The 18,229-nt window shown below is 51.4% G+C and overlaps 1 protein-coding gene across 2 annotated transcripts in view; it reads right to left on the reverse strand.

Moving 5' to 3' along the window:
• Positions 1–38: 38 nt before the first annotated feature.
• The window catches only part of ATL1 (atlastin GTPase 1), a 29,948-nt gene continuing 11,757 nt past the window's right edge, over positions 39–18,229 (reverse strand). The window contains exons 2-14 of one of the 2 annotated variants that reach the window (XM_058834767.1): positions 17,628–17,875; positions 16,661–16,795; positions 15,775–15,879; positions 15,516–15,566; positions 14,038–14,094; positions 10,855–10,947; positions 9,716–9,854; positions 8,363–8,490; positions 7,705–7,761; positions 7,050–7,121; positions 5,524–5,955; positions 4,053–4,067; positions 39–740 (exon numbers count right to left, since the gene is read on the reverse strand). In XM_058834767.1, coding sequence (XP_058690750.1) covers positions 630–740; positions 4,053–4,067; positions 5,524–5,955; positions 7,050–7,121; positions 7,705–7,761; positions 8,363–8,490; positions 9,716–9,854; positions 10,855–10,947; positions 14,038–14,094; positions 15,516–15,566; positions 15,775–15,879; positions 16,661–16,795; positions 17,628–17,875 — 1,643 coding nt within the window. In that variant the 3' untranslated portion in view covers positions 39–629. The remainder of the gene's footprint in view (positions 741–4,052; positions 4,068–5,523; positions 5,956–7,049; positions 7,122–7,704; positions 7,762–8,362; positions 8,491–9,715; positions 9,855–10,854; positions 10,948–14,037; positions 14,095–15,515; positions 15,567–15,774; positions 15,880–16,660; positions 16,796–17,627; positions 17,876–18,229) is intronic. The other variant, XM_058834777.1, reaches the window with a different exon arrangement.

Below are 18,229 nucleotides of genomic sequence, written 5' to 3' on the forward strand. Positions count from 1 at the left end.
TACCTAGATAATAAATAACTTTTCCCTGTAGAACCAACTTCTTAGGAACCAAAAGCAAACTTTAATAACCCTGACAATAAAAGAATAGAAGTGTACCACACATCCTATGCACTATCATGGATAAATATGTACAGAAATACAGTGAAACTTCCTCCAGCACAGCTACAAAGTGACACTTTGTGCAGACAAACAGAGAGGGCCGCGTTCCTCACAGCACCCTTAACAGACCATAGCAGAAGTGCCCTTACAGTGTCTGATAAAGCAAGTTAATACATTTTAATTATGTTCATGGAATTAAACAGTTAAACGAAGGGAAAAAAAAATAACGTGGTTACATGTTATAACTTCTTCAAGTACCTGAAATAAATTGACTTTTGGATAAGCTTCGGCCTTTTTAGTCGCGGTATCACGTTAATTATCGTTTTCTCGGTGGTGACTAATGAAGAAAGGGGAAATAAGGCTTCATAAAGGAGCTGGGAGTCGCCGGCTGTGCCAAAGCAAAGCTCTGGGCTGCGGCAGTGCCGTATGTACACGGGGCCGGGGCCGCGGCGCTGCTCCCGGCGGGCTCGGGGACGGACGGGGCGAGGCTGCCGCTCCCGGGGGAGCCGGGGCTGCGGGATCCGCGGTGCCTAAACCTTCTTCCTTTCGGAGCCCTCGGCCGGCTCGGCCCGCGGGGCGGGGAAGGCGTGGTGGTACAGGTGTCTGTGGGTGGCGGCCGCGCTGTACAGCTTGTACAAAGCCTGTGGGGAGACACACGGTCACTGCCTGGCTGCTCCTGAACCCCAAATCCGGGGAACCCCAAACACAGGGAATCCCAAACCCAGGGAATCCCAAATACAGGGAATCCCAAACACAGGGAACCCCAAACCCAGGGAATCCCAAACACAGGGAATCCCAAACACAGGGAACCCCAAACACAGAGAATCCCAAACACAGGGAATCCCAAACCCAGGGAACCCCAAACCCAGGGAATCCCAAACCCAGGGAACCCCAAACCCAAGGAACCCCAACCCCAGGAAATCCCAACCCCAGGGAATCCCAAACCCAGGAAATCCCAAACCCAGGGAACCCCAAACACAGGGAATCTCAGTCCCAGGGAATCCCAAACTCAGGGAATCTCGGCCCCAGAGAATCCCAAACCCAGGGAATCTCGGTACCAGGGAATCTTGGTACCAGAGAATTCCAAACTCAGGGAATCTCGGTCACAGGGAATCCCAGACTCAGGGAATTCCAAACTCAGGGAATCCCGGTCCCAGAAAATCCCAAACTCAGGGAATCTTGGTCCCAGAGAATCCCAAACCCAGGGAATCTTGGTCCCAGAGAATCCCGTTGCAGCCCAGCCCACGCAGCCTCTCCGTGTTCTGCGCTCCAGCGCAGTTTGCTCCAGTGTCCAACACACAAAGGGCTCCAACTCACGGGTTTAGGAGCCAGGGAATGGCTGGAGCTGTGTTTGGGGGGTTTAGGTTGGATTTTAGGAAAGGTTCTTCCCCCAGAGCACTGCCCAGGGAATGGTGACATTCCCGAGGCTGCTGGAGCTCCAGGAGGGTTTGGGCAGCTCTGCCAGGGATGCCCAAGCTGGGATTGTTGTGGTGTCTGTGCAGGGCCTGGAGCTGCCCTGGATGATCCCTGTGGGTCCCTTCCAGCTCAGGGAATTCTGTGACTCTACAATTCCAATTTTTCAAGCACCTCATCCCCTCTGAGCTCTATTAAATCATTATTTGGACAATGGTGAGGCATTTGGGGGTTGTTTTTCCCTGTGTTTGACTCCACAGTTTTGATTCCTGCAGCCTCAGCTTTACCCCCCCAGGCAGCTCTGTAATTGCACCGGGTGGGACTGGTCATTGTCCCCATCATTTCTCTGCAGATGATGTGGATTTTTTCTGATTTTACCATTTTCTGTTTGTCCTGGAGCCAGGCTGGGCTCAGAACAGGGCTGGGACCAGGCTCTGATCCCAGGTGAGCAACACAACACCTCTCCCCTCCTTCCCTGCCTCCTCCCCACCCTCATCCCAGAGCAAACAGAGCACAGGAGGTGCCAGGACACGGCTCTGTGTCTTGGTGTCTCTGTCACAGCTCTGACATTTCAAATCAACTTGATGAGAGAGGAAAAACCAACCCAAATCCCACCAGTTCCTGCTGGCAAGACAGGATTAGCTCTGGAAGGGGTGGGAAGAGGCACCTGGCCAGCAGGACCCACAGGGTGACGAGTTCCTGGTGAGCTCAGGGGGTGAATGAAGCAGGAGAGGCTGAAGGGGCAGCGAGGAGGAGGAGGGTGAGGGATGAGATGCCTCCAGAGCTGTCCAACAGCATGCTGATGGAATCCCAAACGAGCTTTTGGGAGCAAAAGTGTTGTTTTTGGCTTGTTTGGGAACACCAAAATTCACCTTCAAGCCCCATCCAGGCGACCTTGCAGCATTTTGTGCCGTTTTAGAGGGTTTTGTGATGCCAAACCAGTCCCACAGCACCGATTTTTACATGACAGGCTTTGTTCAACACCTCATCCACAGCAAATCCTGTGTTTTGGTATCCCTGAGGTACCAAAGGGCTGCCCTGGCTGCTGGGCAGGGAGAGGAGAGGGATGAGGGATGGGATGGTTTTTAACAGCTTGGAATTTCTTCTGAAGGAACTCCCCACAGAACCCAGAGCTGGCACTGCCAGCTGGAGCTGGGGGGCTTTGGTGACACAGGAAAACATGGAAATGTTTGGGCCAGGCTCGGACACAAAGCTGGAATAAATAATGTCCATGTGCAGAAAATTTGTCCTTTTTTTTGGTTTAGTCAGATCCTGGTGAGGCTTTGCCTAAGGAACATTCCAGGAGCTCCCACTGGGATCCTGCAGTGCTGGGCAGGAGGAGCACAGGGAGCACACAAAGAGCTGCTCTGGCTGTGATCCTAAATCAGAATCCCAGAATGGACTGGGTTGGAAGGGACCCCTAAAGATCATCTAGTTCCAATCCCCCTGGAGTAAGCAAGGGACATTCCACTGTCCCAGGCTGCTCCAAGCCCCATCCAGCCTGGCCTTGGGCACTCCCAGGGATCCAGGGGCAGCCACAGCTTCTCTGAGCACCCTGTGCCAGGGCCTGCCCACCCTCACAGCCAGGAATTCCTTCCCAATCCCATCCCATCCCTGCCCTCTGGCACTGGGAGCCATTCCCTGTGTCCTGTCCCTCCATCCCTTGTCCCCAGTCCCTCTCCAGCTCTCCTGGAGCCCCTTCAGGCCCTGCAAGGGGCTCTGAGCTCTCCCTGGATCCTTCCCTTTTCCAGGGGAACATTCCCAGCTCTCCCAGGCTGGCTCCAGAGCAGAGGAGCTCCAGCCCCTGGAGCAGCTCCGTGGCCTCTCTGGATTTGTTCCAGCAGCTCCACCTGCTCCTGATGCTGGACTCCAGGGCTGGAGGCAGCTCTGCAGGTGGGATCTCACCTGGCTGGGGCAGAGGGGCAGAATCTCCCTCTCTCATCCAGGTTTTCCTGCTCCTGGAAGGTCTGTACAGGGAGCATTTTTCCCTCAGAGCAGCTCCCCTGCCAAGCTGGGAGAGCAGGATTGTGTTCCATGTGCTGCCCAGGGAGATGCTGGGGGGTGAACTCTGCCTCCTGGGCTCTGCATTCAGCTTAATCCAATATGGGGTGGTTTTTCCCAAAAAAAACCATATGCGGCAATTCCAGCAGCACAGAGAGGCCTGGCCAGGCATGGAGACTCCTCAGCTATCCCTGAACAGCTCCAAAACAATCTGGGCTTTGGGTCTGACCTCCTGGCACAACAGGAAAATCCCCAAACAGAACTGATGGGAGAAAGATGAAAATTCCAATTGTATCCTGACATTCCCCACCCAAATCTCTCTCCCACTTGGCTCCCAGCAGTGCCCACATCCACACCCTTCTCCAGGCATCTGGATCCCAGGGAACAGCCAGAGCCAGCCAGGCCAGCAGCTGCTGCCCAGAGCCCTCGTGACTCCCATCCTCCACCAGCCCAAAGGTGCTTTTGGGGCCAAGAAGCTTTTCCCAGGAGCCCAGGGCCCCGCTGGCCCCGGCAGCATGCGGAGAACAAGAGGCACTTACCTCATTCGTGCTTCCCTGGGAGAGGCATTGGGAAAGGGGAGACAGAAAGAGAAAGAAACAGCTCTGTGTATCTCAGTGTCCATGGGAGCTCATCCCTGGGGTGTTCCCAGCAGGGCTCATCCCAAACTGGTCCCCTCTTGGAGCCCCTCCTGCTCTGTCCATCCCTCCTGCACCTGCTCCCAGTCCCATGGGACAGAGCTGCTGGCAGAGTCACCCAGCCCAGCCCCTCCCCTCTGCCACAAATCCTTCCTGGGAGAACTTTCCCTCTGCTTGGAAAGCCACGGGGGCCTGGGGAAGCCAGGAACAGCTCCAAGCACTTTACCCTCTTTATTCTGCCCCAGCTGGAGATGTTGCAAGTGGGCAGCACCTCTGGCTTCCTGCTGCCCGTGTCCTGTCCTTGCTGAACTCCCGCTGCTTCCTGCACTGGGATGGGTTTAAATATCCCAGCACATCCCAAAGGCTCCTGGGGAGTGTCCCTGGGCAAACTGAGCCACTGCAGGGGCTTTACTGGGGGTGCTCAGGTGCTGGGGACAGGGCAGCCAGGCTGAATCCCCCTGGAGCACCACTGCCCAGCTCTGCAATGAGGCAACATCAGTAAATGCTGCCTTCATTTCCCCCAGAGCTGCATGGGCAGCTGCAGCAGCACAGGGAAGCAGGGAAATGTCCTTGTTCTCCATGAAAACCTCAGTGGTGGAGGAAGAACAGGGAAGGAGAAGGGCCCTTCCTGCCAGAAATCAGAGCTGGGATGACTCCTGAGGGATGAGCTCGTGCAGCTCTGCTGGGGGAAGAGCAGGAGGGCACTTTTGGCTCTCTGGACACGTGGATTGTACCCCTGGATGGGGTGCAGGGCTCTGGGGGAGTCTGTGGGGGCTGTTCCCTTTTCTGCAGTGGGAAATCAGGGGCTGGTGCCAAGAGAGGCAGAGCCAAGATCTGGGAGAGCCAAAATCCCTGCCCTGAAGCAGGGGAGAGCGATGGCAGCTCCTCCTGAACAGCCACAGCCGTGCACAACCAAGCACAGGATCCTCCCCAGGGGATCCCTGGCATTCCCACAAGGCTCCACAAAACCACAAGAAGGAAAGAAAAAGGCAGAACAAAAGAGCTCACTGGGATTTTTCTCAGATCTACACAGCTTGTTTTCCACACTGGACAGGAACTGGAGGCTCAGAGACACAGCTCCAGCCTTGCTCACCTTACAACAAACTCCACAAACTCATCCACAAACAATTCCTCTGCCCCTCCTCTCCCCAGCTGGAAGGTCTAAGGAATGGATTAAAACTTCAATTAAAACTGAAAAGGCATCCCTGCACTGATCACAGCACAAAGAGCCGGCTCTAACAACCCTAAAAACCAAAACCATCTCAACGTGGGGAGGAAAATCCCCAGGAAAACTCAACACTTCAACAAAACCCAGTGGGGTGCAGGGAGGTTGCTTTTTATGCACCGCTTTAAAATCAAAAGCTCTTTATCCTACCTGATCCCACAAGGCTGCAGCCACTTGATCTATTACAGCTCCCAGCTCTCTGTACTCCCCAGAGTATCTGATATAAGCCCAGGTACAGAGTGTGATAAGTGTCAAGCCCAGAATCATGTTGCACAGGCTGGCTATGATGTCCAAGCCAATGAAGCCGGTGACGCCGGCCAGGACGTAGGTGATGAAGATGACGACGAAGAGCGTGGCCGGGGTGCGGGCGGCGTGGAAGATGTTCTTGCTGTCGTTGTGTTTGATGTACTGGATGTAGAGCTCGTCAATTTCAGCCTCCAGCTGCTGCAGGTAGCGGCGGCTGAACTCCTCCCCTCCCATCTTCTTGACGCCGCGGAAAAGCCGCACGGCCTCTTCCTTCAGCTCCGCGTGTTTGGTCTGCAGGTCGCTGGGAGCCAGGAAGGGTTTGTCACCTCCACACACCTGGGTGGGGAACAGGGGGAGAGAGCTGCTGGAATGGCACTGCTGAGATGGGGAAATCACTGCTGAGGTGGGGAAATCACTGCTGAGATGGGGAAATCACTGCTGAGAGAGGGAAATCACTGCTGAGATGGGGAAATCAGCCCTGACATGGGGAAATCAGCCCTGGAATGGCACTGCTGACACAGGGAAATCACTGCTGACACAGGGAAATCAGCCCTGACATGGGGAAATCACTGCTGAGACAGGGAAATCACTGCTGAGATGGGGAAATCACCACTGAGACAGGGAAATCAGCCCTGGAAGGGCACTGATGACATGGGGAAATGACCCCTGACATGGGGAAATCACTGGTGAGACAGGGAAATCATCCCTGGAATGTCACTGCTGACACAAGGAATTCATCCCTGACACGGGGAAATCACCCCTGACACAGGGAAATCATCCCTGACATGGGGAAACCACTGCTGAGACAGGGAAATCATTCCTGACACAGGGAAATCCGCTCTGACATGGGGAAATCAGCCCTGTCATGTCACCCTTGAGACAGGGAAATCATCCCTGGAATGGCACTGCTGACACAGGGAAATCACCCCTGACACAGGGAAGTCATCCCTGGAATGGCACTGCTGACACAGGGCAATCACCCCTGAAATGGCACTGCTGACATGGTGAATCCACTCCTGAAATGTCACTGTAGACACAGGGAAATCACTGCTGACACAAGGAAATCACTCCTGAAACGTCACTCCTAACACAGGGACATCTGAAATTAGGGTTAGGGATTAGGGGTTATGGTTTGGGAAGGAATTCCTGGCTGGGAGGGAGGTGAGGCCCTGGCACAGGGTGCCCAGAGCAGCTGTGGCTGCCCCTGGATCCCTGGAAGTGTCCCAGGCCAGGCTGGACAGGGCTTGGAGCAGCCTGGGACAGTGGAAGGTGTCCCTGCCATGGCAGGGGTGGCATTGGATGAGCTTTAAACTCCTTTCCAACCCAAACCATTCTGGGATTCCATGAATCTATGACAGGAGAGCCAGGAGACAAGAAGGGACAGAAAGGGACAGAAAGGGACAGAAAGGGACACACTCAGCAGCACCCACCTCCTCCATCCTCTTGCTGTAGGTGTCTTTGGCAGTGGCAACTGCTGCTAAATTGTTGGCTTCTGCTGTGGCCTGTGAGGGCAAAAGGGACACAAAATTTAGGTGCAGAAGGACAGGGTTAAGCTGTGCAAGTGCAGGACATGCATGTGGCACCCAGAATTAGCCAAGGGGCTCTCCCAGCCTCCAACTGATCTCAAATAAGCTCATCCCATATTTACACATCCAAGAGCCTGCATGAAGAGAGGATTCCTTCCCTCCAAGCCAGAGCTATGAAAACTTTGGCTTCAGCTGTGGGAACCAGCAAGGAAAGAGATAAAAGGCTCAGCCACAAGTAAACAGCTCCAGCTGCAACACCCAGCAAGGCTGGCTCCAGCAGCCACTTCTCCCATGTGTCACCTCCCTGTGTGGCCCCAAGGATGTCATTCACCTGCAGGGAATCATTCCAGCTGAGCTGTGTGCAGCCAGCAATTCCCCACACTCCATCCCAGGTGTGATTCCTCAGCCATGGCAGGCTCGTGATGCCCAGCTCTTCCCCTTGGGTGCTTACACTGAGGCATTTGGAATAAAGTCCCAGCAGACCCACTGTGCTGCACAATTCCTGGGAATTAATGGCAATTCCAGTGCAGGAATTCCCACAGCTCTCACTCACACATACCTGCAGCATCGATTTGGGGTGTGGCAACTCCTCCCCTTGGTAGATCTTTATGTATGCCTGGAAAAGAGCAGGGAAAAGGGAATTGTGTGGAATGCAGCACACAGGAGCAACACCAACCACCCCCACCCAGCTCCAGACAGGGCTCAGAAGCAGGGAAGAGAAGGATGCTCCAGCACAAGATGGCTTTGGTCAGAAAATGCCACTCCTTGGGTGGCCTGGGTCAGTCACTGGAAGCTCTCCCTCCTCCACTCACTCCCAGTATCCCTCCCAAAGGATCTGCACCTACCTCTGGCCTTTCCCTGGAGGAGAAGGAGCCAAGGTAGCCCTGGAGAGTAGGTGGGGAGAATTACTCACCAATGTCTCGCAAGGAAATGTCCCAGTAGCCATGACAACAAAAATAAGCTTTTTCCAAAGGCAATTGGAACAGAGCCCTCAGCTTATCCCCCTCCAACCCTCATTTTTTCAGGGAAGAAAAACAGCTCCTCCCACTTTTTGGGCTCGCTGTGTGGTCAAATACACGACCATGAGGTGTTTGACCTCTGCTGCAGCGAGTCAGGACTGTCAGTGCTGCCCTGCCTGCTGCTGCTGCTGCTGCTTTCCCCTTTAGCTACAGCAAAATTCCACAGAGGAATAAATCCACTTTCTCTTAAATAAACACCTTAAAATACTCCACAAGGCCTCGACAGGTGATATGGTTTCCATTGATCTCCTTAACATCCAGGTTCTCGGGACTAAGAAGCCAAGGAATCAAAATCTTTAAGTTCTTGATGAATTCATCGTCTATTTCTGGAAAAAAAAAAAAATAAAAAAGAGGCATCACAGAGTCCCAGAATAGTTTGGGTTGGAAGGGACATTAAAGACCATCATGTTCCAATCCCCTGCCATGGAAGGTTCTTCCCCCAGAGGGTGGAAGGAACAGGCTCCACAGGGAATGGGCACGGCCCCAAAGCTGCCCAGAGCTCCAGGAGGATTTGGACAAAACTCTCAGGGATGCACAGGGTGGGATTTCTGGTGCTTCCATTAAATTAATCTGTATGGCACTGAAGGCAGGAGAAAACCAATGCAGCAGCCAGGAATTTGGAAGGTAACAGAGAGCAGGGAAGATCCCTCACATTTCTTCCATCAGAGCACAAAAAGCTGAGTACAGCTCTGAGGCAACAAGATAATTGTGAAAATTGTGTCAAGAAGCTGCTGACAGCTCCTGTCTGCACACAGCACTTGTTCCATATTCCTCAGCACCTGGGATTAAGGGGGAGCTCCAGGGATCAGCTCAGTTTCCACCAGCACATCTCCCTCCCTGTCCCTCCTGCTTAGAGTGGAGTTTGCCAGGACTGAGTCTGAGCCAGACAAAACCAGGGAAAAATTCACATCTTCACTTGCTAATTTATTTTAAGTAGCTAATGGTCCACTTTATTGCTAAGATTGCAGCAGCCTGGAACCAGCCACGCTGGTGAGGAGGTCACAACAAACACCTAAAAATATCCCCAGCACGTGGCTCCATTTGGGGTGGAGAATCTCACCACAGCTCTCTTCTCCTTTTTAACCTGCTGAACCAAGCCTGCCCTGTAGGGAAACCACGGATCAGATAAATCAGGCAGATTAAATATTCCCTGGAAAGCTTTTCAAAGTGAAATAACGTTCTGAGAGCTTGTGGAACCAGCCTTGCAGCAACCAGGCTCTGCCTGTGCAGGTGAGGCACAGGAATTTAACTTCACACCACGTCCATAAACATCCAGTCTCATCCCTGCCCTTCCCAGTTTTCCTATCAGTGTCCTGGGCACTGCCAGCAGCTCTCAGGCCTCGTCAGCCTCCCACACCTTCTCCCCCTCCACATCTGTCTGCTGCACTGGGAAGCAGCAGATGGGGGTGTGAACGTCGCTGGGAGGAGGATCCAACTCCTGTCCCAGAAGTTTTTTCATGGAAAATACTTATGGGGGTTTCAGGAACAAGCAGGACAGTCTGCCAGGGCTTCTAAGGAATCAGAGTAGAAACCAGAGCTTTGCCTTTGTACCTTTCAGTTTTCCATCGAAATTGGGGTTGGTGGCGACTTTGAGGCCGGGGTGAGGTAAGAGGAAGCAGGAGATTTTGGTGAAGCAGGAATGGATGTGCTTCCTGACATTCTGCAGCTCTTCGTGCTGATTGCCTGACACCTGTGGAGACAATGAATCACAGAATATCCTGAGCTGGAAATGCCCACAGGGATCATCCAGGGCAGCTCCAGGCCCTGCACAGACACCACAACAATCCCAGCCTGGGCATCCCTGGGAGAAGTGTCCAAATGTCCTGGAGCTCTGGCAGCCTTGGGAATGTCACCATTCCCTGGGGAGTGCCAGCACCCTCTGGGGGCAGAACCTTTCCCTGAAATCCAACCTGAACCTCCCCTGGTACAGCTCCAGTCCTTCCCTCAGGTTCTGTCAGTGGTCACCAGAGAGAAGAGCTCAGTGCTGCCCATCTACTTCCCACAGTTTGGGATCAGAGTTTCCTTCTGACAGGAATATGGGATAAAGCTGGCAGGAGCACAGGATACTCCACACTGTGGATGAAAGGAACACAGGAGATTCCACAGGCATGAGGACAAAGAGAAGGAACTGGAGTATCTCTGACCACATGCCCTGGAGCATGTTATTATCATTTGGAAAATGCACATTTCCATGATGACCAGAATACAAAAACATTTGGAATTTCCCACTAGGGCCTTCCTTGTCTCACATTTAATTAGGTCTCTCCACTACCAGATCACCCATGCATTTCCTGACTGATCCCAAGCAGCCCTTGCCCATCATTTTTACTGCACAACTCCCTAATTACCTAATTATTAAAGCATCATTCCCAGTCTCTTGGGCATTTGCTGACTCCCACTGCTGCCCACTCTCCCAGAGAGTTCCAGAAGCCTGAACATGGCAAGGAAATTCACCCTCCCCAAATTCCTCCTCTGTGATTTTAAGGCACTGACTGTGACCACAGCCAGCACTGCAGCTCACACCTGACATCCAGTGCTGATGCCACCCATCTGAACAGGAAAATCATGGAATCACAGAGTGGATTTGGTGGGAAAGGACCTTAAGGCTCATCCAGTTCCACCCCCTACCATGGGCAAGGACATTTCCACCATCCAAGGTTGCTCCAGAACCAAGAGCAGGCAAAACATACCTTCAGCCTCTTCTCCAAAAATCTTGCACCACCATCAGATCCATAGGAAAATTCATAAGGGAAGCTCCAGTCACGAACAAGGAATATAAGGGACTGGAAAACACACAACAGTGGGGTCAGTGAGCTGCTGCTCTGAGCCCACAGCAGGGGCTGAGCACCCTCACCCTCATTTCAAACCACACCAAAACCTGGCCCTGAGCCTTTTCCCAGCTCCAGCAGCATCTCCCACCTTTCCTGGTGGAAATAAGAGGCCCCTGTGTGCAGGGACTGACACCACTCCACTGTCCCACAAGAAACAGGGGGAGAACCCCCCAAAATATTGCACCAGTTTGAGTCCCTGGCTGGGAGAACAACATCAATCAGCTAAACTGCCCAAGAAAAGGGATTGTTGTTAACCAGGACAAAAGGCAGAAAAGCTCCCTAATTCCAGCCACATTTAGTTCCATCCTATGGGAATTCTACAGGCTCATTTTTTCAGCCTTTTTCACTGGGCAGCCTTCCAGACAGACTTTTCATGAGAAGCAGATGCAGAGGAATGAGGGTGAATAAGAAATCATTGGCTTTTGTAATCTTTATTGAGGCATTCAAAGTTCCTGAGCAATAAATAAATAAATACCAGAACGGTCAACTTTGAATATTTAAAAAAAAAAAAAAAGTTTTCAGAAAAAAATCAGGTCTCCACTGCCTCATCTGTACAAGGGACCAACATCCCATGTAGGAAATAAAGGGTTTAGAGAGGGAAGTCCTGAATGCCAAAGCCCAGGAGGGTCTGGCAGAGGTGCCAGGGTTCCTCTCATGCACACAGATAAGCAAGTCAGCAAGTGGAACCCATTTCATTGGAATTTCCCTAAAATTCATCTATGCTTAGAACAAAAAAAATCTAATGGAGGGAGGGGAAATATTCCTGCTATTTCTCTTCCATAAAACATCAGAAAACGTTAAAAAAAAAGGAGAGAACAGTGAGTTGGCCTTTTTGAATTGCAGGAGAAGCCAGAGTGACTGCACCCAGTGAGCTGGTTCAGGACATGCTGTTCTCAAACACCACGAGATGCTTAAGAGATATGTCCATGTTTAGGACATTTTCCACAAACACATTATGCATGCCTTGAATTGGGAATTATTCTTTTTTTCCTCAAGTAAAATCGTTGTTCCAGACAGGCTGTGTTTACCATTGCCTTTGTGAAGGCCCCACATTCAGGGCCAGCCTCTGGTGAGGGCTCCTTGGAGTAAGGAGAGGAGGGAGACAAAGGGAAATGAGGAGGGAGACAAAGGGGAAAGCCTTCCCTTCCCTTCCCTTCCCTTCCCTTCCCTTCCCTTCCCTTCCCTTCCCTTCCCTTCCCTTCCCTTCCCTTCCCTTCCCTTCCCTTCCCTTCCCTTCCCTTCCCTTCCCTTCCCTTCCCTTCCCTTCCCCTGCAGTTTATTCACACTTAGAGAATCCCAGGATGGTTTGGTTTGGAAAGGACCTTCAAGTTCATCCAGTTCCACCCCTGCCATGGTCAGGGACACCTTCCACTGTCCCAGGCTGCTCCAAGCCCTATCCAGCCTGGACTTGGACACTTCCAGGGATGGAACCCACAGCTTCTCTGGGAAAACTCTGCCAGGGCCTCCTCACCCTCACTTTTGCTGCTTTCTAATCAACACTCTCAGATTTAAAAACATGTTCTGCAGGCACCAGCCCACGCTGGATGCAGACAGGAGATCATTTCTCACCTGGCCACAGCACCACTGACCCTTCTGCCACATTTGTCACACCCACAAGGGTTTCCAGCATCGTTTGATAATTTTCCCCTGATCATTAATGAAGATGACATTGAATCAGAGAGAGCCTGGGGGGATCCCAAGGAAACACTTCTGAAGGATGATGATTCCCTGTTACAATTAGTTCAGCGTGCTCTGGCATCTATCAGTTAATGAGTTTTTAATCCATTAACAATGGATTAAACCAGACAATGCTGAGTTCATTTGCCTTTAATCAGCATCCTGGAGAGATAAGGCTGACAGAAGGGGATGGATCATGGTGAAAGTTACCTTTATCAACCCAACTCCTGGTCTTTCAAAAACAGATAATGGGATTGTTTGACAAGAATCACCATCCACAAACTGTGACTTGACAGCAATTACAGTGTTTGGGAAAATCAGAGCCTATTATCCAGCCCTAATGATTTAAGCATGTTTAAGTTTCCCCTCACAGCCTCCTTTTCACTGATGGGAGTAGGAAGTATCTCAGTTTCACTGGAATATTTGGCTACATTATCCCCACAGTTTTTAAATAAGGAGCAGGAATATTTATTTAATGTCTGGCTTTTTGCTGTACCATCTTACAATGTTCTTTCTTCAAGCTCTAGCCTGTCATATTTTTTTACTATATATATATTTGTAGTTTTACCATTTATCAGTCACCAGCACACAGCAGAGTCCAATACACCTTAAAAATCTCAATTTTTCCATTTGTTGTATTTTTTAAAGTTTTAATTTTATTTCTACTTCATGACCACAGACACCTTATAAACCCCTTAGTCCTTCCAGGAGAACAATTCTCTTTTTATGTGGGAAAGAAAACGTAAAATACCTGCAACTCATTCCCAATTACTCTTTGGATTTTCACAGGATGCTTTGTACTCTTGCTGGTTTTTATTTTAGGAAGTTCACAAACCTTCATCCAACCTAATCAAAACACTCCTGTGCCTTTAAAAACAGGAACCAACCTCACCTACTCTGAATGCCCAATGCTATCCCTCTTTTTTTTTTAACCAGCTTTTCACAGGTTGAGGAGCAGAAGGACGAACAGATGTCCCTTATTTGAAGTTAACACCCCACTCACACCGAGTTTTCCCACAGCTCTGCTAATCCTTATCCTTTCATTTTGCCAGGAGCAGGGATTCCCAGGGCAGGTGAGTTCAAACCTCTCAGAGCAAAGATTGGGCAGAGCTCCTGACTGCAAACCTGCTGCAAAACCTGCTGCTTTCCATGCCTGGCAGGACAGGGCAGAGCTCTTGGGATGGCAAGGGTTGGGAAAGGAAAGGAAGAGGGATGCTGGATGTATTTGGAAGCACAAAGCCCTTCCTCGGAGCAGCTGAGCCGGTCCCAGGCAGTCCCATCTCCTCCCACGCTGCAAACTGCAGTGACACCTCGTGGTGAAGCCAACGGGCTCCGGGACAAACGAGCCAGGAGCCTTGGACTCACCTGGAAAGGCTTCTGGAATGTCTCCTCCATGGCCAGCCGGCCGTACTCGGTGAACAGCTGGAAGGAGAGAACAGGACAGTGAGTTTGTCACTGCGGGCACTGTGGGGCACCAGCACTGACTCTGTTCCCTGGCTCAGGTTGGATATCAGGAATGGTTCTTTCCCCAGAGGTGCTGGCACTGCCCAGGCTCCCCAGGGAATGGGAACGGCCCTGAGGCTCCAGGAGTGTTTGGGCAGCGCTGCCAGGGATGCCCAGGGTGGGGTTGTTGGGGTGTCTGTGCAGGGCCAGGAGCTGGATTTCATGATCCCTCTGGGTGAATGGAGGGAATTCTGTGATTCCCTGAAGCAGTAAGGGATATTTATGAGCGGGGACTACCAGCACCACGTGCAGAGCTGGACACAGAGTGGCTCTGAGCTCCCAGCTCCCATCCCAGAGGCACAGGGAGCTGTTATGGAACCATCACCCTTGCTGAGCTCTCATGTGAGAGATCCCAGCCTGGAGCTTCTGGCTGCCAAATCTGTGGAAAACGGCTCAGATCAGCTGCTTGCTGCTGGTTTCATACCAACCAGAAACTTCTCATGCTCCAGGGGGCTGCTGGAGCCCTACTCCCTCTAAACACTCCAGGAAGGAGAGGAAATCAATTCAGAAATAAGTACTTTCCCTGCAAACCCCTGCTGTGCAAAGACTCTAAAATCAGCCTAGCAGCAAGATTTGAAGACTCTCCAGTCTCTCTGCACTCTAATTTCTAACTGAAGGCACAATAATGTGTTTCACAGATGCCTAAAAATGGGTCAACTTGTTAAACAGTCATGGCTTAAAATCCAAACTGAAACATCAGAGCTACGCTGAATAAATTCAGTGTTAAAGAACTGTTATTGTTAATAATATTTATGGACTGAGATAATTCAGAAGTCTTCAAATGCTGACTTTTTCAGCTGGACTTTTGCTTTTCTTTCCTTTCCTTAAGCTCTTGGAAAACCCTACCTAATTAATCAATCAATCAGCTGAACAGAAGAGAAAGCAGGAGGTAATTCCAGGAAATGGGCAGGACACCTGTGCCCCAGAAATCCCATTAGCTGCTTGTGTCCAACTGCCAGGGCTGGAATCACCCTTAGAGGGTCACCTGTACTGAGCCACTACCAGATGGCAACATCCAGGCTGATAATTCACAATCACAGAATAAAATCCCAGGATGGTTTGGGTTGGGAGGGACCTGAAATCTCATCCAGTTCCATGGGCAGGGACACCTTCCACTATCCAAGGTTGCTTCAGCCCTCATTCCAAGCTGGCCTTGGACACTTCCAGGGATGAGGCAGATGCAGCCTCTCTGGGAAACCCATGCCAGGGCCTTACAAGCAGAAATTCCTTCCCAATATTCCATCCAACTCCTCCAGGAGTGGAAGCCATTCCCCATGGTCCTGTCACCCCAAGCCCTTGTAAATAGCCACAGTTAGGTTACCCCTAATTACCCCTCTTACCTGCAAGTGCTGCAGATCATCCTCTTGCACATTCTGGGACAAGTTATAAACCTGCATTTAAATAAAAAAACAACTTCAGATCACTCAGAACAGCCTGTCCTTGGGGCTAACACATGGTTGGTGTGGCTAAAGCCTATGACATCCCCTTGGGGACACGGGCAAGGTCCCAGGTGGTGCTGGTACAAGTGGTAGGAAGGGAAGCCCTGACAGGCTCTGTAGCTGCTGGGGACTGAACTCCTCCAGCCCAGAGGTTTCTTACCTGGATGGAGCTGATCATGGTGCTGAGGGCAAACACGGTGGCTGAGTCCCTTAGGGTGGACTGGCTGTCAAAGGTGCCCTGCGTGTCCATCAGCAGCACCGCAACCTGCGGGGCACAAAGCTCCTGTCAGCACCCCCAGGGAAAGCCACCCTTGTGTGCCACGGGGGAAATGTCAGCTGAGTTACTGTGCTGGGCTCTCACTGCTTCTGCCTCAGCCCCCAGAGTGGTGGGGAACAAAGGAAAAGCTCATCCCCAGCCAGCAGAGTGACTCCAGCAAAATTAATGCTCTGGGAGGGAAGTGCTCTGCTCCTCAGACATCTGCTGTCAGTGCAGAGGAGGCTCTGCCTGAGTCTGCACCAGAAACCAAACATAAATTGCACCTCCCAAACCCAAACACACTCAGCCAACGTCAGGAATCACACCCTGAATGACTCAGTGTCACTTGGGTGCCATGCTCTGCATTGAAGTGCAGATAAATACAACTATTCCAGCTGAATTTGCAGGATGCTCCAAATCCACTGTGACAACTCTGAATGAAGTCACTTTGCAAATTCTGCTCTAGGAAAGGGGAGTAGTTTGCAAGGACATGAGATTCAAGATTTCTGGGAATAGTACAGATGGGATGCCCAGAGTTGAGGGACACTTAGGGAACATATCAGGGATACTTGGACATCACATCACCTCACTTTGTTAAAAATAATAGAGACATGGTATTGAAAACCTTCCCTTAACTTGCCCAGCCACCTAAGACAAGGCAGGAGAGTCTCAAAAGCTGGAAGAGGAAAATGAGCTGACAGCAGAGACACACACACACACACACACATACACACACACACACACACAGACACACAGACACACACACAGACACACACACACACACACACACCTTGGTGCCATCGGGCTTGTCCACCAGGAAAACCTCGCTCCATATCTGAATCCCGGTCGTCTCCCGCTCGGAGCCGCCCCTCCAGGAGAAACCAGTCAGAGGCTCATTGTAATCCCCAACCCAGTCCACTGCTTCCTGCAGGGAGGAACACAGGGAGCTGCTGTTAAAAAGGTAAGAGGTTAACAGAGGTGTTAAAAAGGGTAAAAGGTTAAGAACCCCATAAAGGAGGTTTTTATTTCCTTTCACTGTCAAGGCACCTCAAATCCTGGGGTGAGTTTTGGGTTCCTCACAACAAAGACATGATGGGGCTGGAGTGTGTCCAGAGAAGGGAACGGAGCTGGGGGAGGATCTGGAGCACCAGGAGAGGCTGAAGGAGCTGGGAAGGGGCTCAGCCTGGAGAAAAGGAGGCTCAGGGGGGCCTTCTGGCTCTGCACAAGTCCCTGACAGGAGGGGGCAGCCAGGTGGGAATCAGGCTCAAGTCCCAGGGAACAAGCAGCAGGAAAAGAGGAAACAATCTGAAGTTACACCAGGGAAAGTTTGGGTTGGATATTAGGAATGTTTTTTTCACTGGAAGGGTGGTCACACATTGGAACAGGCTCCCCAGGACAGTGGTGGAGTCCCCATCCATGTTAGTGTTCAAAAGACACGGATATGACACCTGAGGACATGGTTTAGTGGTGAATAAGGTGATGCTGGGTTTGCAGCTGGATTCAATGATCTTAGAGGGATTTTCCAGCCTAATGATTCTGTGATTCAGGGCAGCAGATGTGAACATTATGTGAACATTCCTGCTCCAAAGTCAAGAGTCCACGAGAAACTTCTGCCTGGGGAAGGATCTGCTCTATTTTGTGAAGCCCACACTCATGAAAGGCTTGAGCATTCCTAAAGCACCAAGTCCTGCCCAGCTCACTCCTGAGCAGCACATGGGAACAACACCCTGGGAAGGGCCCCTGAGCTGCAGCCTTACCTTATTGTACATGTACCGCAGCATGAAGTCCATCAGGAATGATTTTCCTTTCCTAAAAGCTCCAGCCACGGACACAGCCACGACCTCCTTATCTCTGACAGCCTCGGAGAGGAGGATGCGGTTCAGGGCGGCCTCGTCCAGCTCAAAGGAGTGGTCATCTTTGACAATGAGCACCTGCACTGGCCCTGCCTTCCTCACGGATTCCTCCTCCTCGGAGCTCCACTCGTAAGTCTTGTCTGCAAAGCTACCTGTGAGAACAGGGAAAACCAGAGGGGTTTGGTGCCTTCCTCTGCACACTGAGGAGTCAGGGAGAGCAGGGCTGGGCAGGGTGCTAAGAGATCCCAGAACTCAAATATCCATCCCAAAATGGCATCATCCACAGCAGATCTGCTGCACCTGGCCTCAGACATCCCAGTGGAGACTCTGTGCTTCTTTGGGGTCATCTGACCCCGTGCTCCACACAGGCAGAGCATTCCCTGATGGAATTTCCCTTGGCAAAACACATCCATTAGATTTTACGTGGAAAACAGATCCCATGACTTCCTACACAAACAGTGCCTGCCATAAAACCTCCCTTAGCCCTTTCTCAGCTGGAAAAGCAA

This window comes from Poecile atricapillus, chromosome 1 (assembly GCF_030490865.1).
Source record: "Poecile atricapillus isolate bPoeAtr1 chromosome 1, bPoeAtr1.hap1, whole genome shotgun sequence".
Lineage (NCBI taxonomy): Eukaryota > Metazoa > Chordata > Aves > Passeriformes > Paridae > Poecile > Poecile atricapillus.